This window comes from Neltuma alba, unplaced genomic scaffold, assembly GCF_004799145.2.
Source record: "Neltuma alba isolate B1F8T4 unplaced genomic scaffold, ASM479914v2 tig00011396_pilon, whole genome shotgun sequence".
In the NCBI taxonomy this organism is placed as follows: Eukaryota; Viridiplantae; Streptophyta; class Magnoliopsida; order Fabales; family Fabaceae; genus Neltuma; species Neltuma alba.
In genome coordinates this window covers 1,102,028-1,125,912 of record NW_021636085.1, presented here as the reverse complement: position 1 = coordinate 1,125,912, position 23,885 = coordinate 1,102,028, and the positions used below count along the sequence as shown (strand labels likewise).

Here is a 23,885-nt window from a genome sequence, read left to right as displayed (position 1 = left end):
CGTCGAGTCCCTTCAAAACGGCTAAGGTCCAAGAGTACCAACGAATTTCGTTTCATTGAATAATGAATAAATCATCTTGGTTTGGAGTGGGTGGAAGAAATTATTTTGTTTTGCTCAAAAGATGGAAGAAATTATTTATTACAATCAATATTGATATGAATCAATATCTAATATTAAAAACAATAATAGAGCTCCTACACCCTCAAACAGGCCAGCCGAGATGTTCTTTCATGCACACGCACATATTGGAAAAAATATATTACACATTCACTACAGAAGAAATTATGAAAAAAAGTAATTTCATGAGAATCAATATAGTATTTTTTGCACCGCAGACGCCTAGAGCTAGTTCAAGTTGTAAAAATTGACGTGGATAGAGGCATAAGGTTCAGACCATCTTATTGTATCAGAATAATATTTTATTGTTTCTAATACATATATTTCATGTTAGAATAATTATTTTTATTATAATCTTGTTATATTTATATATTTTTAGCGTTATATATATAATTCAAATTTTAATCAAATTTATAGAATAATATTATTTGGAATTATATTTACAAAGTTATCAAATATAATTTACATAATACTTGAATACTTAAAAGTTTATGCTTAAGGTACCTTGTCTTTATTAAATTAGAAAAATTAAATTATTTATAATTAATTATTTAAATTTAAATTTTATACGGACTTATTTGATTATGCATGTCCTTCATGTAATTTTTGGCCTTTAATTTAATTTTCATCGTCTCATTCCTCTAGTGTCAATCATGATAATAATATTTTCTCAACTATAATAAATTAAAAATTAACACCATTGCTAATCCCTAAAATTTGATTTTGTTTCGCAGAAATTTAAAACTAATAGTTTTGGTCAATATGAACTTTGACCTCATTTTAATTTGGGTAAAGTATACTTTTGGTTCTTTATCTTTATGCAATATTTTACTTTATTCCTTTAATTTTAAAAAGTAAACATTTAGTCCTATAACCCTATAATCGTTAACAAAAAATAATGGTATTGAGCTCTTCGTGTTGATAAAAATTACTAAATACTAATATATTAAGTTTAATTTTTAAAATAATTATTTTTACAAAAAAAATTATCATTTAAGACTAACAATTTTAGAATTAAAGGACTAAAAATATACTTTTTAAAGTTAAGAAACTAATTGAAATATTATATAAAGTTAAAAGACCAAATGTATACTATAGCCTTCTAATTTTGGTCCCTGATATTTGAAGCCAGTGATTTTGGTCCATCCAAAGTTTGTGATATATTGAATAATATTTTTGGTTCCTGAAAAATTAAAATGAAGTCAACTTTCAGGATCAAAATCATTGGTTTCAAATTAGATTTTAGGAATCAAAATCAAAATATGATCAAATTTCAGGAATTAAAGATGATATTGACTTTTTTTTTTGTTTTTATAAAAGGGACTCATGATCGGAGAACAAAATATATATTTACATAATTTGCAAAATGAGCAATAGAATATAGCAATGCATTATATCCCCACACTTCATCTTTATAACTAACTAAAGCTACCAGACGTCTACTTTCTCCGAATGCACATTCAAATGAGATTCAAGAAATTTTTTATACGTACATGGTGATGGCCTTATACCCCCAATAACACTAAGCTTTTGGTTGGAATAACAAACATTTGAACATAAAAGTAATACTAATTATTTAGTATTTAGTATCACACTAGAAAACTAGATTTATTTATTTTTTATTAATGTTTAATTTTGGTTGTAATAACTTGTTAAAGTCTGACGCATTTGACTTGATCGTGTGAAGATGTTAAATTTATAATTTATATTACACCTTTGATAAGCATTGAATGTGCTCCCAATTATCATTAAATAACAATATTATTGTTAAATATTTTATTTTTCATATAAAAAGATAAGTTCTTTCGTAATTGTATTGGAATGAAATGTGGCATTAATGTTTTTTTTCAGCCACCACGCTTCTGCACCGTGTACATGCATATTATTTTAGTGGACCACGTACGTTTCATAAAAAAACCTTTTTTTTTTTTTTTTATAATGAAAGTTTGAGATCAGTTTAGTCTCGCAAGTTTAAAAAACACTTATAAAAATACTTACAGAATACCCACAAATAAAATCCACACACACACAAATATATATATATCAATAGTGGATTCAAATGTGTTATTCAAATCTTTACCAATTGAAAAAATTTTCTATTAATGATATTTTTTATGGAAAAATAATTAATAGATGAATATGTCATCATTCAATGTCATTATTAACCAATATCAATATTTAATGAATAAAACATCTCCAACATAGGCTGTACCGTTTATGAGCCTTGATTGAATAGTATGATTCATACTGTCTACAAAATCTCATACAAATAATATCAATAGCCAATATATGTATTAATATATATAATAAAATCTATAATAACTTACAATTAAGTTAATCTTAAACATTCGATACGAAAAAACATATTTATTAGTTGCAACAAATACAACAAGACAAATTAGATAAACTAAAACCAACATTAGAGTAATGACTGACCACAACCATATAGATAAGGTTGTAACATACAAACACACACAGAGACACTCTTTAATATTTGATTCTTATTACGACCTTAATATAATACTATTAAGGGAAAATCTATCACAGAGAGGTTTGAGGTGAAGAACATTTGATTATACTGTTCTACGACTTCTCTGAAATTTTTCTTTTTCATACTAATTTAGCAAAGATAACGGCAGAAGCACACAACAGGTCCAGTCCGATTAGCCTTACAGTTTTGTCCGAAACCATCACAGAGTGAGTTACAACTTAGTCCTCCGTAGCAGGGGTAAAATGTTACTGTCCTATAGCAGTATTTCGCACCTGTTCCATGCATTCATGATCATTATCTATACACATTACGTCAATAGTTACAAACTACACATATATTACTACCTCCTGTGTTCAATAAAAGAGCTAGATAATTAATTTATAAATATTAAAAAAATTAGTTAAGTTAGTTATTTGTAATACATAGGTGTTATACTTCTTTCTTAAAATATTCTTATTAATCATATACATTATAATTACCTTTTGATAGAAGCCCTTAAATATGTGTAATCACTATGAGAATTACTTGGAGGAAAAATGGCTAAATATGGGGGGGGGACAAAATAAATTAGAGTCTTATATTTATGATCAATTTAAATTTTTATCTAACTCTTATATTTAAGATAGCACATAGCACATGAACATAATCAATATTGAGATGTAATAGGGAAAAAAGAAAATGAGAGAGAATCATTGCAAAAAAAAAAAAAAGGATGAGAAAGCATGAGAGCATTTGGTATTATAGATTTTGAGCAACCAATTACTTTGATGATTAATGATATGAAAACTTTCTTATAAGTAGAGGATTGCATGTTCGATCCTATTTGTAATTTCATATGGTTAGTGCATGACCTCTCTAGTTCTTAAAAAAAGTTATAGACTCCAAGTAAAATAATAAAATATAAAATAATTCAAGCCGTAACCGTAACCCAAATTTCAATTAAAAAATCTATATATAACTCAAATATTTTATTTTAATAAGATAGTTTACAGAGGACAGAATAAATAATTAAATAATTGAATGAAGCAAATGTCAAATCTTAAATATTAGAATTTCTATTAGGTTATGAACCCTAGTGTTTGATCATAGTAAAACTCAATATTTTTACTATGCGTGTCTTTTTCTTATGCTGTTTGTTTTCATTTCTCTTTATCCACCGATACATGAAAACGTTTTCAATTAGATAAGCCTGAAAATTCATTGTCAATGTAACAAAAATTAATATTTGTGTTTGTTTTGATCTACCACTACGTACACATAAAAGATAAAACTATGAACACACAAAAAAAAAAAGAGAATGTAGAAGGAGTACTAATTAATAACGGATAAGTATTTTTCTAAAGAACTTGAAATGTTTTTAAAGAAATTCTGGCAAATATAATATATAACTTGAAAAAAGTGTGCATTTTGAACTTGCTTTTTTTTAATTGTGCCCATTCATCAGTTTAAAATTTAAATAGTGTGATTTCCAAAAAAAAAATTATTTTCTTTTCAAATGTTAGTTAGCCTTTATTCAACTTTCATGATGCTAATACGGATAGATGTTTTTAAAATGTTGTGGTGCGATTAGAGTCTTGGAATTATGGTAATATTGTAAAAAGAAAATCGACCTAAAAAATATTACATGATGAATTTGCCAAGGAAGAAAACTGATAAAGTGTCAAGCATCAAATTAATGAATGGCCTTTAGAATTCATGCACACTTTTGTTTTGGGGCCAACGAAATCATGCACACACTCACACACATCAAGACGATAAAATTTTTTTTCTTTTGCAAGATAAAAGGTAAAAAATCTAAATTAATATGAACAGTACAGGAGCAGTTATTGATGAGTAAATTTAAGAGTTACCTTCAGAAAGAATAATGAAGATAAGTGTAAAGAAAATCGCACAACAGAAACTTCTAGTTAACCCTGTCTTTGCCATTGCTCTAATTTGAAGGAATGATTAAGTTGTGATGACATGTATAATTTATAGAGTAATTAAATATTAATTGTAATTTTTCTTTGTATTGAGTTGTTCCAATGAAAATTGTTGATGACAGCTGGTTGTAGGTTGTAGTTTTTTCCTGTTATTAGTACTTAATTAACTACAAATCTTGATTAGTTAACTTGCAAAAAACTGATTATACATAAACTCGAGAAGGTCGATATAAATGACTCCAAATAAAAGTTATGGGGCATTAACCTCATGTCAATTAACTTGCAAATCATTATTTTTTGGGGCCAAACACAACTTACAAAAGGAGAATGACATTTTGGTGTTTTATAAGAAAATTATTAATATTTTGTCTCCTTGACCTTTTGATTCTTGACAACTACTAAAATGATACATTAATACACTAACCCAAATCTGTAATATACTCCTCCGGTTCTATTTATAGGGCAGAAAGAGAATTTTTTTAGTCCTATTTATAAGTCATTCCATTAAATTTTTATCATGAATGTATTTATTGTCCTTCATTTATTATAGTATATATGTTTTTCCCAAAAGGTGTATATATTAAATAGGGATAAAGTTGAAAAATTGTTATATTTTAATGAAGAGTTAATGCAGTTTAAGATTTTTCTTGATCTGTATAAAATATGTTGGAAGTGCCTTATAAATAGGACTAGAGGAGTAAGAGTTCGATAATTTATTTGCACGGATATTAAAAAAACTAATTAAGTTAATTATTTGTAATAAATATATATATTAACTTTCATAAAATATTATTTTTAATCATGTGCATTAGAACTGCCTTTAATGAAAATTCTCATAATATATGCAATCAGCAAGAATGTCTCAGGGAAACAATTATAAATTTAAAAGATAAAATAGATTGAGATTTTATATTTAAAATAAAATATTTTCTTTTATACAGAGTTTTGCGTTGTGCTTTTGAAAAGCATATGGTCTTAGATACACTTTGGGTAAAAATATATGTATTTTTACACCTTTACCCTTCAGTAAATTGAGGAAAAATTCAACTTTATCCATATTAAATAAAATTTTAAAAGAGAAAAAATAAAAAAAGTAATTAAAAGATAAAATTGACAAAATAAGTATTAATTATTTTGCAGTGGCTTGTACCAAAAAACTCTTTCAAAAATCTAATTCTATTAGGATTTAGGAGGGAATATAATGATGCAAGAAATAATTACATGAAAAAATAAGACAGGCCTTATACTGTTATCTATACTCTCTCATTTCCTGACCATTATTGTCTCTCTAGCTATATAAAAAGGCCTTGACGAATGAAGTTACTTGGCATGTTCTTTACAAAATTAAATAATTTCTTTATCTTGGATTCCAATAGAAAAAATTCATTTCTTTTACGATGCTGAAAGCATAATGCCACACAATCATTATTAAAAGGCAGGTTAAAGGTAATAAATCTATAAAATTTTTTTATCTTTTTTAATTTTAAATACACCTTTATTTATAGAGAAGGAGTGAAAGAGAAAATGAATGGAAAAAATTGAGAGAGAATGAATGAGAATCAGACGGGTTCTCATTTCTTACTTCATCATCAACAACAAAGCCTTATTCCACTAGATGAGATCGGCTACATAGATTACATGATGCCGTTGAGCTCTATCCAAAGCCAAATCTTTGGATATATTGTTAATTAAAAGATCTCTCTCAATGACTCTATTAAATATTGTCTTCGGCCTTCCTTTACTCCTTTTTAAAGAGCTCCATGCTGTTTGATTAACTTTCTCTAAAGCACTTCTCTAGGCATGTACTGGTAAGCTTTTCCCAAATTAATAAAAATCATATGCAAGTCTCGTTTATGGCTTCGGTACTTTTTCATTAACCTCATCAATAAATAAATCGCTTCTGTTGTTGATCTTCTTAGCATGACCTCAAATCGGTTTTCAGAAATATAAATCTCCAATTGCAACCTATGTTCTATGACCTTCTCCGATAATTTTATGGTATGGCTCATGAGCTTAATCCCTACGTAACTAGCATAGTTCTGAATATCTTCTCTATTCTTATAAATAGGTAGTAAAGTATTTTTTCTCAAATCATGCATTTTCTTGGAGCATAAAATCTCATTGAATAACTTAGTAAGCCATAACACCCTATTTTTATCCAAACATTTCCAAATTTCAATAGGAATACCATCAGGTCCAACTGCTTTACTATTTTTTATTTTTTTTGAGCTTCCTTTAACTTCAACAACTCGAATTCTTCAATAAAAAGCAAAATTATGTTCCTCTTCTTTGATTATCAAATCCTCAAGCTCATAAGTCAATCCTTCACCCCTATAGTTAAATGGCTTATAAAAGTAGGCTTCCAATCAATCTTTAATATCATGATCAGTAATCAAAACTCTATCTTCTTCATCCTTTATACATCTTACTTGGTCTAACTCTCTTGTTTTTCTTTCTTTATTCTTTGCAATCTTGTAAATCTTGCGTTCCCCAGCCTTAGTTCCTAAATCCTTATAAAACTCTTTAAAAGCTTTAGCACGAGCTTCAACCATTGCTTTCCTAGTCTCTTTTTTAGCTAAACAGTACCTTTCCTAATTTTCAGCATTATTACGCAAATTTATCGCTTTAAAACAATCTTGCTTATGCTTAATTTTCTCTTGCACATTCTCATTCCACCACCATATCTCCTTATCTTGCCAACCTCAACCTTTCAATTCACCCAAGGTTGCTTTAGCAACCTTTGGACCTTCTTAGTCATTTCTGTCCATATAAGATTAACATTTCCTTGTAGCTCCCAAACCCCTTCCTTTAGAAGAGTCTTTTTTAAAATCTCTCATTTATTTCCCTTTAATTGCCACCATTTGATCCTTTGGGTTGACACTTGTTGGTGCTTTTATTTTATACACTTAATATGCACATCAAGAACTAGTACCCTATGTTGTGTTGTCACGCCATCTTCAGGAATCACTTTATAATTTGTACAGAGTTTTCTCTCAGGATTCCTTACTAGAAACAAATCAATCTGCGACCTATGGGTTCTATTTTTGTAAGTGATTAAATGCTCCTCCCACTTCTTAAAGCAAGTGTTAATAATCTTGAGGTTGTATGCAAGGGAGAAATCAATAATAGTTTGCCTTTCATTATTACACACTCCAAAACCCATACCACCATGAGCCCCTGCATATTGTCCTGCTTCTTTACCAACATATCTATTAAGATCACTGCTAATATCTTTTTCCTCAAATGGTATGCTTTGAATCAAACCCTCCATATCCATCCAAAATTTCTCTTTAAGATGGTCTTTTGCCCTTACTTGAGGTGCATAAGCACTAACCACATTGATAGTATCCCTCCCCATGATTATTCTTAAAGAAATGATTCTATCTTTTATCTTTTTGACTTCCATCACATTCTGTTTCCATTCATTATCGATGATAACAGTAGCTCCATTTCTTGTGCCTACCTTTCCCGTGTACCAAAGTTTGAATCCATTAGTAAATTCGAAAACCTTCTCTCTAACATATTTAGTTTCTTGGAGGCACAAAATATTAATCTTCCTTTTTGTCTATTACTTCACCTCCCTTGATTTACCATACAGGGTCCCAATGCTCTAAGTGCCAAACCTGATCTTGCTTTCATGAACTAACCTTTTTTAACTGCCTCCGTCTATAAGAGTGCGGTAGCCCTTGCTCATTTAATGCTACATTTAGGCGACAATGTAGCGGCTCTTGCTCACTTAGCACTGTTGTACTTGAGCCATACAACGTGTCACTTCTGAGCAATGACCTAGCAGTAGCATAGTTTCTTCATTGATCCATGTCATAAAAGATTTAATAGAGTTTTACGTTGGCTATTGAGGCCTAACACAACCTTCCTCCTTTACCCAGGCTTGAGACGGGTTATACAACACAGGTGGAGTTTCATTTCTTACTTCATCGTTGTAATAAAATGCAAAAAATTTAAAACCTAATTTGGAAGATTCAAATTTAAATTTTAATCTGTAATCTTTCAATAATAAAGTTATTTTTTTAAGAAGTATCATTTATGTGATTCTCTTTATTTAAATTTTTATATTTATTAAAATCAACTTTGTTTAAAAGATAAAAATTATTTAAATTAAATGAATAATCTATATTAAGATGAGTACTCCATTTTTTTTTAAAAAAAATTGAGCATGAAACGTACTCCATTAAAATAGACATATGATTAATTAAAGATAAAAATAAAAAAAAACATTTCCAAAACATAACTTACAGGAGAACAACACCCATCTAAAGAAAATAAATTGTTACTTAGAGGACAAGATAAAGTGTTTGTGCATGTAAAATATTATTACTACTTTCCATTAGAAAAACCGTCAACTTGGGAAATCATATCAGAGATTGTTTGTTCTCCGTTCCTTTTTCACGCTAATAAAAGTCACTCGACAAGTGTCACTGCACAATCAAAGTATAAGCAACAGGGATAAAAGTCCAATAAAAGAAAAACACAGAACAAGAAAAAGAATATACTCCTCCGATTTTTAATATAAAACCTAATTAATTAATTTGAGAACAAAACATCATATCTTTAACCCCTTAGAGTACATGTTTGGAAGCGTTATGGTTCAAGCGATTCATGAAACAAGCTCGTAGATTAAAAATTTACAATTGGTTCTCCAGTTACTGTTCACTGGTTAAAGTCCAGATTTTTGGTCCAATTTTGTGAATTCGTATCTCTTAGTGTACATATCTAATTAAGATAATTTACCTATCATTCTAAAGCCAGGGATGTGTATAATATGTCTACCAAGTTTTATGGCTTAACTCATTCATTTAATAGGTCAAACTGGACCTGGAATCTGACTGCTCCAAGACTTATGTTTTATCTATTAAAAAACTCATGCTTTAATTCTCCCTTAGTTCAAACATGCAACAACTAGCCTTATGGATTCCCATTCATTCATATACTATGAGTTGCATGCCATTACATTATACATCAAACATTACATCACATTTCATGCTTGACATATCCACAATTAATTACATAATTAGTGATGTCAATCATTGTATTGAATCGCATGTAAATTTTCCACTTTCTTTGCTTCCATCTTCTTTCCCTTTTTCATGCATGCTTTATCTTTATCATTTAACCTACTATGGTTGGTAAAGGGAGGGTGAGATTCGGGAGAATCTCAGTAGCAAACAATAACCACCCAAACATACATGGCAAACTTGACATTCATAACATGCTTGCAACTTAACATTTCTATAACATAGTGACATGTTTAGAAATCATCATGCATTAACCATAAAACATTTAAATCTATGAAACATTTCAAACATATTTACAATCATAATGCATGAGTTCATAAAACCATATAAACACAGAACATGTCATATATGCAAGCAAATACCAAGCACATATGAGTAGGGTAAAGTTTGCTACCTTGTGTCTTTAAACTTTCTCTTGTTCTTCAACTTGCTCCCTAAGCTTCCCAATCATCTAGCTTTTAGTCAACCACATCCAAACCGTCTCTTGGGTGTCTGAAGGTCCTAACCACAGCCACAAGGGTACATTACTCATTAGGACCAAGAATTATGCAATATGGAAGACTTATGTCCTTAAACATAATTCCTTTTTCCTTAATTTATAATGTAGTGGCTTTGTAAAAATTGTTCCCTTAGGCCAATCCTACACAATTTTACCCAAGAAATCCAAATATGAGCTTAGATTCATCAAAATCCAGATACTTCCCCTGGTCCTAGGCTAAAACCGAAATCTGCCACTTAATTTCTAATTTAAATTCCAATACTTCCAACTTCATTATTTCATCTTATCTCTACATAATTTTTCATTTTAAACACATTGGAATCATGAAAATCACATCCTAGGCATAAGAATCAAGTCTGGCTGAAACATTTCCTCAAGTTACATAATAATGAAATTCAACCAATTTTAACATAAAATCATTTGATTTGTGTTCCTTTCAAGCCGTTGAACATTAATCTAACATCAATTTCATCTCCCCTCACACTTAACAATTTCGTGCAGCACCTCCCCCAAGGGTTCCAAGCTCCTAAAAATTATTAAAATCTATAACCAAGCTTAACAACAACAAGAGTAGTGAAAACTATATCAAAAACCATGAACATACCTTGTTTTAGAGCTTGATCTTTTATATGACCACTTGGCCTTTCTTTCTCCCTCTAGAAACTATTTTACCAGAGCTTCCCCAAGGTTTCCATGAGCTTGGATGAAATGAGAGGTGGAGAGGGGGTATTTATAGACAACAAGACTGAATTTGGGCCGTTGATTTTAAAAATATGTGGCTTAATCTGGACCGTCCATTTTCTCTTTTAATCTTGTGGTGACAAGTGTCCTATGACATCATGATTACCTCATCATGATGGCATCATGCTTATATCATCAATCCACATGCTTTTAATCCAATCGTACACATGTCTTGCATCCAACCGTACACGTGTCTTGCATCCAACTGTATACATAATACATTCTTTTCTCATCTAAATGTATACTTGTCTCCTCCATATTTCTTCATCATTAAGGCATTAAAATGGGGAGGAAATTAATATCAAATTCGTGCAAAATATAACTCTTAGATATTTCTCCACTTATCTTGCTATTCTGTACCGTACATGATAATTTTTCGGGTCCTGACTTACCCGGGGCCACTGGGACATGTTATGGCACCATTTTCTCTCCTCAAATAAATCCACATGACATTATATAACATGCCCAAAAAGAGAGTGATGCCCTTCCCTTATTCTTCCATTAAAATAATTAAAATAATTAATAATAATATTTATTTCAGAATGAATTTGACTGAATTCTTTCTACCAGTCCACAACTCTGAGAATCTATCTCCGAGTACCAATACTATTTATTAATCACGGGGAATTCCTCTAATTTTTCTTAAGTTCAAAGTTAACTTCTAGACTTTTGACTTTGACTTTTCTTGGATAGTGTATAAATAGGCTTTAAATTCTATTAAAATCAACTTCTTTGCTTTTTGGTGACGGAATTATTTTTAAAACCCGTGATAATTTCTCAAGTATTTTTTTTTATTTTCTTCCAATTATCTGAGGCCTCCCTATACTTTAAATAATTCATTTTCAATAATATTCAAAATTAGTCAAAACCCTGGGAATTTTACTTATTCCTTTTAGGGGCATTTTCGTTATTTTTAACCCTATGCAGGCCTCTGAACCTCATTCTTATTTTTCCTAAGTGTTCAGGCCTTAACCTACTATTTTTCATTTTCTGGGATTTTCGGGCATAATTTTCATTTTTGCCCTTACTAGCCCAAAATTTTGTAAAATTACAATTTTACCCCTGGTTTGGCTTAACCTCAAAATTCACATCATTAAAGCCTCCAATATGACTATTGGCCTCCATTCATCTTTATTTCTCATTTTTGGGCCTTGATACTTCACTAGAGTCTCTAACTTTCTTTTTTCTCAATCCCAGAAAATTTTCATTTTGTAATTTAGTCCCTAGAAATCCTATTGTTTTTCTAAGAAATCTCTAGAGCCTCTGCCAAAAGGGGTCTAATAGTCTGTCCAATTCAGGCTAATTCTGGTACTTCTAAACCCAAAAGTCGAGATGTGACAGAGAGAGCGTTGGGTTACTTGGAAAAAGTGTTTTTTAAAAACACTTTTTCGTGAGTCGAAATAAACTCATTCATATATTTATTTCGTATATCATAAAATCATTTTTAAACCTATGATTTTGATTCCATCCAAACACCCCTGAGTAGATTAAGAATATTAATAAGATTAACTAATATATGTTTTTTTAAAAACCCTAAAATCTTGTTTACTTTCCTCTCTTTCTCTCCTACTTAATTATTATTACGAAAATATTAATAGGATTAATTTGAAAAAATAGGTAAATATATAAAATAGATCTTATATATACAAACAATATTAAGTCTCTAATTCGGTCCCACATTACGAATCGGAGAAGTACTATACAGCTACGAGTCTATGACAGCCTAATTTGTTTCTCAAGTTTGGACGAATTAACTCGTTTTTGCCTTTGAATTTTATGTACGAACTGCGGAACACTAAAATAATATTGGCTTCCTAGGAAATATAAAGTCCACCTTATTTTGAAGGTCATACGCACAAGATAAAGCCAAAAACATCATTTTCTTCGGCTTCATATGTAGCTGTTTCTCTTGAAATCTGCTAAACTATGCACAACAGCACTACCTTGTAATCACAGGAGAATAATGCATGGCTAGATTCCCTTGTTATCTTCGAATAACCAGGACTGGTTTAGCTGTCCTGGAGTCCATATGGGAACATCTCACACGTCACTGAAGTCATCTTTACTTGTGATTAATTCTCACCATGTCCTAGAGCAACTTACATTGCTTTCAATTTGAAGCTCATGGGGTTTCCACTTTTTGTTCTTGATCATTTTCTCCTCGCTATTCTTCTTGCTGCACAATTAATGAAAACGCTTGTCATGGCTCAAGATAGTCTTCTTGGTAACACTGCGGAGAAAGATGCTCTTTATGGTCTCAAGGCCACTTTCAATGACCCTTTTCTGAATAATAACTGGACTGGCTTCCCCTGCAATGAGATTGAACCGTCAAGATGGTTTGGGGTTCAGTGTACCAGCGGTCGAGTCACCGGGATAGTACTGGAAGGCATGGGCCTAACAGGAAAAATCGATGTCAAGGCATTCTTTAATCTTACAGAATTGTCTATTCTGAGCTTCAAGAACAATTCCCTGAAGGGAAATGTGATGGATTTCTCCGACAATCATCACTTGAAGTATATTGATTTGTCAGGCAATGAGTTTGATGGGGCAATACCAAGATTCCTTCTGAATCTTAACTTCTTGGAAGCGTTGTTGCTGCAAGATAATAAGCTCACAGGTCCGGTTCCGGAGTTCAGTCAACCAAGTTTGAAGATGATCAATGTGTCAGGTAATGATCTTCATGGCAGAATCAGAGTAACTCAAACTGTTCGATTACTGGGGCCTGATTCATTTTCTGGCAACCCCAGATTATGTGGTCCTCCTCTCAATTCCTGCAGCTCCAGCTTGAAAGCTGCAATTCCAGCAGCACCAACAGACGACCCAGAAAACGATGAGGCCCAGAACCAGACTGGATCGTCAAAGAAAGATAACACTTCCACTATTCTAATCATTTTCAATGTGGTTCTCCTGTTTGCAATAATCTTTCTAGCTTTTCTTTACTACAAGACAGTTAAGAAGCTCAACAATATTATGAAGCAGCAGATTCCCATTATTGATAAAGATGTGGCGGAGAGTATTGTCGATAAGGTCGAAATAAGAAATCATCACAGTCCAGTAGTGATGGCAGTAGAAGAGAAGAAGGAGCTTATATTCTTTACGGATGAACCAAAGTTTCAAATGAATGAACTCTTAAAAGCTTCTGCAGAGGCCCTGGGTCAGGGAATTATGGGGAACAGTTATAAGGCCATGCTGAATGGAGGAGGTTCCGTTGTTGTGAAGAGGCTAAGGGACCTGAGGCCAATGACAAGAGAGGACTTTGCAAAGCAATTGCATAGAGTTGCTGATTTGAGGCATCTGAATTTGTTGCCTTTGCTTGCTTACTACATTTCCAGAGATGAGAGGTTGCTGCTCTACAGATATGCAGAGAAGGGAAATCTTTTCTTCAGGCTTCACGGTAATTTCACTCTTGCCTTGCTTTGCTTTATAAACCATTAAATTTATAGCAACAAATAGCAACATCCCCCCTTCCATGAGATAATATTTCCCAGGAAGTTTGAGTATAATGAGTGTCAGTTATCTAAAACTCTGAAAGAATCCAATCCCAGATTCTGTAATATGGAAGTACGTATGCTTAGCTACACAAACCAATTGCTTCTTCCGCCAATCATTTTGCTCTGACATGCATTTTATTCTACTTAAAAATGGGTTAAAAAAATTAGGAACATTCTGATGTTTACATTACGGTCATTCTAGTTGTTGCATGACTAAATACCAAACTCTCTAATACTTCAAGATGATTCAGTGAGTCACCAACCAGGATGCATTCAAATCTGAGGAGTAAAAAAATAACAATAATTCTAACAATCTAAATTAAGTGAACCATAAGTATTTACCTAAATAAGTAATTTTTTTTTCCCGTCTTGTTAGCAGTCAATCTGTCAAGGTGTGAATAAAAAGATAAAGGTTCAAACCTTTCTTATCTTTGTTTTTTCCCCCCGAAAAAGGGAAAATCAATTGGACCTGGATTGGACATTCATTGCAGGAAACAGAAATGGAAACCGGATTCCATTCACATGGAACTCAAGATTGTCAGTGGCAAAAGGGGTAGCCCGAGGATTAACTTACCTTCATCTCAATGCCAAGCCCAATAGCACCATGGCTCCCCATGGAAACTTGAAGTCCTCAAATGTCCTGCTAGATGAAAACGACACAGTTCTCATCTCTGACTACGGACTTTCCTCCCTCATAGCACAACCCATTGCAGCTCAACGAATGGTCGTTTACAAATCACCCGAATATGGGTACTCAAGAAAAGTATCAAAGCAATCTGATGTCTGGAGCTATGGAAGCCTTCTCATAGAACTTCTAACAGGCAGATTATCTGTGTGTTCAGCCCCACCTGGGGTTACCGGGTCGGATCTCTCTAGTTGGGTCCACCGAGCAGTGAGGGAAGAATGGACGGCGGAGATATTCGATAGGGAAATTTCTGTGCAGAGAAATGCACTTCCTGGGATGCTGAGATTGCTTCAGATCGCGATGCGTTGCACCGATAGGTTCCCTGAGAATCGGCCAGACATGAGGGAGGTGATGAGAGAAGTGGAGAAGATTGAGGTGGTTCCATTGATGTCGGAAGATGAAGAAGATGCATCTGGAGATAGATCTATAACAGATGATTCGCTCTACTCAACCAGTACCACCTCAGGGATTATTGGAGATGACAGGTAGAGAGATGCTCAAGCCTGGGACCCTAATCACACATTGTTTTTCCTTTCAAACGTGAAGACGAGGTTGAAAATACAGAAAATGTTATCATGATTCAGAGTAAAATAAATATGTTGATGCATCTAAGGCTCATAGATATTTCCCGCTGTACAATTCGGAGTAGGAAAAGTTAGGCGTAGCTTCCTCTTTACATTTTCTTTTCTCCGCAATAACAATTTGCCGCTGCTTAGCCTGCTTCGAGATCTATTCGAGGACAAAATTATTTGCAAGATTTAGCATACCGGAAGGAAGTTGCATACTTTGCAAGAATCTCAATAGTTGCGACTTTCAAGATGGAAAATCTACAAGAAAATTTTTCAGTGATTCTGTAATATCAGAAGCATTAATACAGCATCTTATTCTTACCGGTTGGTAACTGATGGCTTCGTTTATTATCACAGAAATCATGATCTCGCATATGTTATGGGAACCAAAATGTTGAATTTGCAGTTACAAACCGAATATATTGCGTCTGACACTGGGCTTCTTACTGAAGAACTGGTAATTAAAAAGTGATGGAGTTTGAAATAACGTGACAGAAATTTTATTTAGATTTGCTTGAAAATACTTTATTTTTTAATGGGTTTTCAAATACCCATTAAAAAGGAGGGAACCTGGTTGCATTCTAATGGAACTCAAATTTGACAGCTGCAAGAGGCGTATAACTCCGGACTGATTGCTTATTTATTTTTTATCCTTTCATCTTCACATGCATTTTTGTTAAAATTATCTAAAACAAATACGAGTATAAGATATTTAGATGTCTCCTAAATGCTAACGTCACAATCCAAAAATCTTTAGCGTTATCGGCGTTGGGGTATAGACTAGGTATTTTTTTAGGGAAAATTCCAAAAAAAATCCTTGGAATATAGAAAACTTCAGATTGGGTCCTGAAATTTTGAAAATGACAGAAATGGTCAGTGATCCAATTTGTCATTTGTAAAATCAAGAAGAATTGACAACTTTGTCTTCATTTGTATTCATTCACTATAATGATTTAAGGAATCACTACAAGGGTTTAGGCGTTACCTAGATTCATGTAGCGAATAACTATTCACTTTTTAATAGTCAGGTGTCTTGTTATTAACTACAACTAATTTTGTAATCACTAAAACAATGTAAGCATTACCTAGATTCATGTAAAGAATAACTACTCACTTTTTCATAGTCAGGTATCTTATTATTAACTACAACTAATCTTGTAATAACTAGAACAGTATAAGCGTTACCTAGATTTGTTTAGAGAATAACTACTCACTTTTGCTTAGCCAGAAGCAAAATTGTTAATTCGTCTTAATTTCACACATGACAGATTGGGTCAATGACCCTTTTTATCATTTTTGAAATTCCACGACCCAATCTGAAATTTCTTATATTTCAAGGGCTTTTTCTGAAATTTTTCCTTTTTTTTATATATATGATTCAACAACCAAGCACCTTATTCGAATCAAGCGAGTTGGACTTGTAAAGCCCTCTCAACCAAACAATTATTATGGTACTTGATGTTAGTATGTGTTGGGATCAAGGTGAGAAGGACAGATATTGGATAAAAGTGATTTATAAAATAGATTTTCTTGAATTATGATTTATGATAATTGATTATCAAAGGCTCTTTTAAATCGTTTATGGTTAAATCAAGATTTTAGCTCAACATTTCAGCATTGAGAGATGGTATTTTGATATTTTTAATAAGATCAAGGTTCTGTCCATTGATTGATTATAAGCTTGTTTAGAAAGATTTATAAACAGTTTTTAATTGTGATTTATAAAATATGTGATAAATATATGATTAAAATTTTATCTCAATTTATATGAGATGCGTTTATAAACACTTAAATAAGTAGATCCAAATAAGCTATATAAATTTAATCCAACGAAGACTCATGACTTCTTTGTTTTTTTTTTGTTGGCTAAATCGTATGTATTTATCGTTAAAAGTAATCCTATTTGAGATATTATCATATATTAAATATAAACATTTTTTTTTTAATAAGAATTCAAATCTTAGTTTGCTATATTATAAGGAACAGTTGTTTTTACTAGGCCCAATTTTAATAGAGTCATAATTATACCCACTCGCAACTCGATAAGATTGAGTTCGTGTGGGCCAGCCCAATAAAACTACGAAACAGACGAGCTTAAAACCCATATAACATACGCTGCTCGTGTTTGATTGCTCTTAGCCATAGCTCATGCATCCATTGTGCATTTGTGTTAGTTTGGAGCCAACTTTTGAATTCTAACTAGAAATTTTCCCCCGTGCGATGCACGCATTAAAATATTTTATTAGATTTTAAATCTTAATAAATTATATTATCTTAGTTAGCTCAAAATTCACTTTTTGTATGAGTATGATTTTTTTATTCATTTAAATGTGATTTGAATTAGAGATACAGAATTTAAGAAGAACATAAAAAAAAAAATAAGTAATTATTTCTCCATTTAAATCTCCAATTGATATAATATTTAATTATGATGCTCCCTATTTAATTTGATATATACAAATCCCTATTAAAATATTATTCAAATTCAAAATTAATTATTAATTTCTTCATGTGAGCCTCCAATTGAAATCTTATTTAATAATGATACTCCTCGTTTAGTTCAATATACTCAAATCCTAATCAATATATGATTCAAATCCTATCTAATAATAATGTTTCTTATTTAATTCAATATACCCAAATCCCAATCAAATCAAAATATCATTCAAATCTTATTAATTAAATATATTCAGATTGCATCATATCATACCCGACCCGTTTTTAAAACTAAATCGGGTATTACAAGTTTTCAAGAATATAGTTGATAGTTGATGATAGAGAGAAATATTTATATTTAACATTTTAATATTTGACAGTATCTTGAATATAGTTTTTTTAAGTAAAATTGTTCATAATTTAGACCCCAAAAAATATTCATATGTTTAATTAAATACTATCTCTAGTCCTTAATACGAATATAAGATCTTATTTGACTTTTATTTTAGTTTTAAATATAAAACTTCAATCCATTTTATCTCTCATATTTATGTATTTTTTCTCTAAAATAGTCTTTTTAACAATAACAGTTCTAACCAATATACTTGATTAGCAATGATATTTTAAAAAAGATAATACCTATTTATTACAAATGATTAATTTAACTTTTTTTTAATTTTTTAAATTAGTTAACTAGCTCTTATAATTAAGGTAAGAGGTAATATTAATATTAATATTGACACGGCTTTAATATTGATTCACTCACTTTAATTAACTGACTTAATAATTTAATTTATTATTCTAAACTTTTTCAGGTGGCGCTTCGGACCGACGGGGCCAAAAAAGGGGTCGAGCCTAATGCTTTCATTTTATAACGGAAGAAAAATAATTTAGAATTAACTCACTAACTCAGTACCCAGGGCACCACCCGCGGCGCAATTCCCTGCCTGGGCTGCTGCAAGTCGCCATTTATACTGGAACACTGATGCAGTAAGGAAATCCTGAGACCGTGTACAAAAGGTGCCAATTCCATGTCTGCTTGATTTATCTCAGATTTTAGGTTTAGATTCTTGAGTTTTCTTACAGGAAACTAGAAATATTATCTAGTTGGTTGAGTTGAATGTTCGATGCGATGACTGGGGCACTTCGACTTTTTGGCCCCATGAGAATGCTTCAAGATGTTTAATTTGGATTATCGATTTCTTTATCAATCCAAAATGCTTTAGCATTGACCCCTTTATTTCTCTCTGTTTTTTTAAATCTCGATTTTCAGCTGACATTTGGGATTTCGGCGATTCTATGTTTGCTGGAGCTTCAATCAGAGGATTCAGTCGCTGTTTTCCCTGCCCACTCAAGAGGTTCCTTGTCACTCTCTTTCTCTCTCTCTCTCTCTATTGAACTCATTACTCTATTTGAATCGCATTGGTTCTTTTCCTGTTATGTTTGTTCCCTTGTTCAGTTGCTTATTTTGTAGTTCTGAATTTTCTTTCTCTGCTCGGTTGCTTGTAAAATAATTGGAAAGCAACGATAAGAGAAGAAACAATTTTCCCCTTACTGTTGGATTGCAGTTTTTCTTTTGGCTGTAGAACTTTATGGCTGCTTAGAAGTCAGGTTCCAGATTAAAATTAACACTCTATTAACTGTTTTTCTTTTTTACTAGAGCTGGAAAATGGATTGCTGTAGTTTTTGCTTGGAGTCTCTCCAAAACAAGAATATACAATCATTGAAAACATACATGAATAGAACGTTCAAACTGCCAAGGAGTAAAACTGATAAGAATAAATAGAATGTTCGAACTGCCAAGGACTATGACTATTGCAGCACAAAAAAATTATTTTGTTGTGAATGAAAAACGTTTGAGAAATTTTCCCTTCGCAAAATCATAGTTATTGATACAAGTGCTCACTTATTGCAGTGTTTCTGATGAATCATCATACTGTCCGAACTTTATCTCAAATTCTTTACCTAAAATTTGGAGCTTTCCAAACAATCTACTTTTCAAATTCAGGATGTTAATATTATAGTTTCCATGAATTACATCTTGATTTATATTCTTATCAAGCAACTGCGATTATCTAAGATTACCTGAACAGATGTTGCTAAGTTAAATTGATAGTTTCAAAATTTGAAAAGGAACGTCAGAAGACTTTGAAGGTTTTTTTAGTTTTCATTTTTTTCCCACGAAAACCTGCAAAAATATAAAAATTTCTCTTAGGACACTTCCTAGAAGCGCTTGTACTGTGTACATTGGAAAGCACAGAGAAAAACCTCAAAATTTTTAAAAAGGCACAATTGTGTGTGTGTGTTTTTTTTTTTTTTTTTTTTTCAAAGGCTATAAACTATTGCGTGTAGGCATTGCCTTTGGCTATGGATAACACCATGTATGCCTATTGTGTTCTCAGATTATATTTATATATTTAAAGATCTCAACTCAACACAGCTTTTTTCCTCTTGAGCTGTTAGTTTTAATGGTAAATTATACTAAATTGGAGGAAAAGGTTTCTGCAGTATAACAGTTCATGTTGTGAACTTACTCTGGCTCAAGTAGCTCTTCATCTCTTGGGCTCCTGAATCTATTTATTTTCTCTCTCTGCAGAGGTAGCTTGTACTGGTCCTGCTATCTGGTTGAAAATGTTCCTGCTGTCACATCATCTCCAGGGGCAATCCTGTGTTCCATATCTTCCACTCATGCTACGTGTATGCATCCAAGAAACTACAGTTTGGCAAGGCCTCTTTCAAGTTTGGCACCATTACCTTCTTCCTCAGATTTCCTTTTCATTCAGAGATCAAATATGTCAGCCCAGGGTATTTTTAGGAGCTGGCTGCTAGCTAGGTACATGAGTAATGCCTCATTTGAGCTGAACACAAACAATGATGTTGTAAGGTTCTCACTGGGCAAGACGCCTGATAATAGTAATTCCACAACAACGGCTAAGAAGAAGAAAAAAGTTAAAATGTCTAGAAAAGCAAAATTGAAGGAGCTCAGATTCTATCGTTTGAAGGCTAAAAAGAAGATGAATTCTCCAAATCCAGAAGTGAGGATAAGATATAAGCTTGAGAAGGTTAGATAGTTTTACGTCAGGTGTTAACATACCTTTATGATGACTTTAGATCTGCATATTTTCAAGACATTCTCCGGTTTTCAAATGAAAATTTATGTGATACTGCGGTGGTTCTTACTTGACACTACTGCTGCTTAAAATACCCAAAATAAAGTATCCACTTGTTTTTCCATGGGATTTGGAAGTTACAAGCTTTTTGTTAATGTGAAAAAAGTCTTCATGAAGTTCTTGTTTTTTTAACTGAGACAAGCATGCTTTGACCATGCAGTTTCTCAATTGCCTTATTGATTAGTTTGATAACAGGGCATACATTTAAGAATCTGCAGTGTCTTTTTTAATCATTGGTGTCTTTCTGCAGGCCAAGCGGAAGGAAGCCTGGTTGATTGAGAAGCTGAGGAACTTTGAGGTACCAAAATCCCCAGCAGAAACATATGATCCAGAAATTTTAACAGAGGAAGAGATACATTACCTGAAGCGTACTGGTGAGAAAAAGAAAAATTATGTTCCAGTCGGGAGACGAGGAGTGTTTGGCGGGGTTGTTCTGAACATGCATCTTCATTGGAAGAGGCATGAGACCGTTAAGGTTGTCTGCAAGCCTTGCAAGCCAGGACAGGTTCATGAATATGCAGAGGAACTTGCCCGTTTGAGCAAGGGTATTGTGATTGACATCAAGCCCAATAATACCATGATTTTCTACCGTGGAAAGAACTATGTGCAGCCAAAAGTAATGTCACCTCCAGATACGCTGTCAAAAGAGAAGGTTATTTCAGCTCTGCTATTCATTGGCCTAATTTAATTGTTAATATAGCCTGGTTTTGTATGTTAGACACTATCATTTTCTGCCATTTAGAAGGCACAACTATTTTCCTCTCTTTTCATGGGCTATTTCATGTCAAAATGATCTACTTCATGATATGTTGTTATAAAATTAAGTGTCTTGTGTACGAGCCATCTTTTTCTGATGCCCTCATATACCATGATCTTAATGTGTGATTTGTTTCCATCTAAATTAATATTCATTAGGGGCATTTCCTTAGGCTTGGTTTATAAAATGCTCATCATATTCCAGGCTTGGTGATTTGACACAATAGATGGCAATATGAAATGGTGCAGAACTGACTCATAGTCTTACACTGGCAAATATTCCTTTTTATGAGTGTCTGGTACTATTGTTTTACCTCTTTTCTCGAGCTCATAATGATGCTTTTTAAAAAAAAAAAAAAAAATTCATTAACCTTAATTCCCAGGCCTTGGAGAAATATAGATATGAGCAGTCCCTTGAGCATACAAGCCAGTTCATTGAGAAGTTGGAGAAGGAGCTAGAAGACTATCGTCAACACCTTGAACGATTTAGAAAAGGGAGAGAAAGCACCTGAAGAATAAAGATGCTATGCGTGAGTATCATATTACCTGATTGACAACTTGCATAAATGATGCTTGTTTCGATAGCCCAAAGGGGGCAGAAAAGCTCTTAATATATGCATTTTTCTCGTTTCTGACTTTCTGAAGATTCGGTCTAGATGTGTAATTGTATTATATGATCAATCTGAAGTTCTGAATCTGCTGAGGAACCTTCTACCAGTTTTTTTGTTATTTTTTTTGAGTGGTAATGTCAATCAGGAAGAGCAGAAGTAAAGAAGCAAATTATGACAAGCGGAGACTACCTAAATTAAATGTTGAAACAACGTGTTGTTCTAGTGATCCTTTTGGCGGGCCATATTATTGAATGTTGCGGTTTTATCTCTGGGAATTGGGGCAGGGTAATTCTGCTTTTCCAGACCTGAGGTTCACGTACATGAGCAATGGACAAAACGACTTTGTTGTCTTGAGGAAATGTAACCATGCAAGTCGTTCTTTGACGTCATTCTGGGCCAGTATCGTAATTTGACATTAGGTCGCCATTGTTGGTGATCAAGCTGTACAATATCCCATTTGGAATGGTTTATAAATAGCTTTCTAATTATGACTTGCGGAATACGAAATAAACATATGTAAAGAGTTTTGTCTCAATTTATATCAAATATACTTATAAGTTCTTATACTGATACCAAACAGACTAGGACTATTAAATAGAGCTGTGATAATAGAATTTAACCAAATTTGTTGTCGTTTTTATCCTTCTATATGGCCTCATTTAAGAGGCCAAATATCTATTTTCCAAATTCGTACACCACAAATTCACCACTTATTCTGTACTCCCTTTGTTTTTTTTTCTTTTGAAAATAAGTTTTCTTCACATTGCTCCTATGAATAAAAATGGTTTCGGGAAAGATCAAATATGCCTTCCTTTAACGTATCAAAAGCCAAGCATCCATTAAACTATATATGAAGTAATACCTTTTTTTAAATGTAAAATAGTGTCCTACAACTATATATGATACCTTGCTTCAGTGTTCTAAAAGTAAAGCCTCCGTGAAAATTAAATCATTTAGTCCTTCCAGTCCTTATCACTCGCATCTAAATACCTCTTCAAAACTGAGGAGAGAAGGCTAACTCTTAAACTTTGCCTCGAAGTGAAAGATTTTTTCAACTTCATCTTTATTTAAGAGCATGGGAAGTCACTTTGCTAGTTAGTAAAAGGTACTATAATTACGGGAAAGCAAAGCTAAATGCATCAAAGTATTTCTCAACAAATTTAGTAAAATGTTGTCTTAGAAGATAATACCTTCAAAGTTTGAAAAAATGAAGCATCCATTAAACCATCTATGAAGTAATATCTTAAAGAATAATACCTTACTTCAATGTTTCAAAATTCAAGCCTCTAATCCATAAACCAAGTTACCAGATTCTATTGTTCATTATTCCTCCTGTCCATAATATAATAAGTTAGCTTCTCTCA

The 23,885-nt window shown here is 32.3% G+C and overlaps 2 protein-coding genes across 4 annotated transcripts; both read left to right on the top strand.

The window, feature by feature from the left end:
- Positions 1-12,927: 12,927 nt before the first annotated feature.
- On the top strand, positions 12,928-15,468 carry LOC114712753 (probable LRR receptor-like serine/threonine-protein kinase At4g31250). Its single transcript, XM_028897295.1, has 2 exons — positions 12,928-14,197; positions 14,786-15,468. Exons 1-2 carry the CDS (start codon positions 12,928-12,930, stop codon positions 15,466-15,468), a joined length of 1,953 nt encoding a protein of 650 aa, XP_028753128.1.
- Positions 15,469-18,910: 3,442 nt separating this feature from the next.
- Positions 18,911-22,834, top strand: LOC114712772 (uncharacterized CRM domain-containing protein At3g25440, chloroplastic). 3 transcript variants are annotated; one of them, XR_003737278.1, is made up of 6 exons: positions 18,911-19,004; positions 19,258-19,342; positions 20,581-21,046; positions 21,405-21,806; positions 22,116-22,209; positions 22,294-22,373. XR_003737278.1 is itself a non-coding variant. In XM_028897311.1 (6 exons), the coding sequence occupies exons 2-5, from the start codon at positions 19,284-19,286 to the stop codon at positions 22,420-22,422; spliced, it is 1,056 nt and encodes a 351-aa protein (XP_028753144.1). In that variant the 5' UTR covers positions 18,912-19,004; positions 19,258-19,283; the 3' UTR covers positions 22,423-22,440; positions 22,650-22,834. The 3 variants fall into 3 exon arrangements, 2 of the variants coding, with proteins under 2 accessions (XP_028753144.1, XP_028753143.1); XM_028897311.1 differs by lacking the exon at positions 22,116-22,209 and adding an exon at positions 22,650-22,834 and having other exon boundaries at positions 18,912-19,004; positions 22,294-22,440; XM_028897310.1 differs by lacking the exon at positions 22,116-22,209 and having other exon boundaries at positions 18,912-19,004; positions 22,294-22,834.
- Positions 22,835-23,885: the final 1,051 nt, after the last annotated feature.

What these genes read in the sequence shown, in the direction of transcription:
- LOC114712753 (XM_028897295.1), top strand. Translation starts at nt 12,928, where the DNA reads ATGGGGTTTCCACTTTTTGTTCTTGATCATTTTCTCCTCGCTATTCTT. An exon ending in TCTTTTCTTCAGGCTTCACG is followed by an intron (nt 14,198 to 14,785) that starts GTAATTTCACTC and finishes CATTCATTGCAG; the next exon opens with GAAACAGAAATGGAAACCGG.
- LOC114712772 (XM_028897311.1), top strand. Translation starts at nt 19,284, where the DNA reads ATGTTTGCTGGAGCTTCAATCAGAGGATTCAGTCGCTGTTTTCCCTGC. An exon ending in TTTCCCTGCCCACTCAAGAG is followed by an intron (nt 19,343 to 20,580) that starts GTTCCTTGTCAC and finishes CTCTCTCTGCAG; the next exon opens with AGGTAGCTTGTACTGGTCCT. An exon ending in ATACGCTGTCAAAAGAGAAG is followed by an intron (nt 21,807 to 22,293) that starts GTTATTTCAGCT and finishes CTTAATTCCCAG; the next exon opens with GCCTTGGAGAAATATAGATA.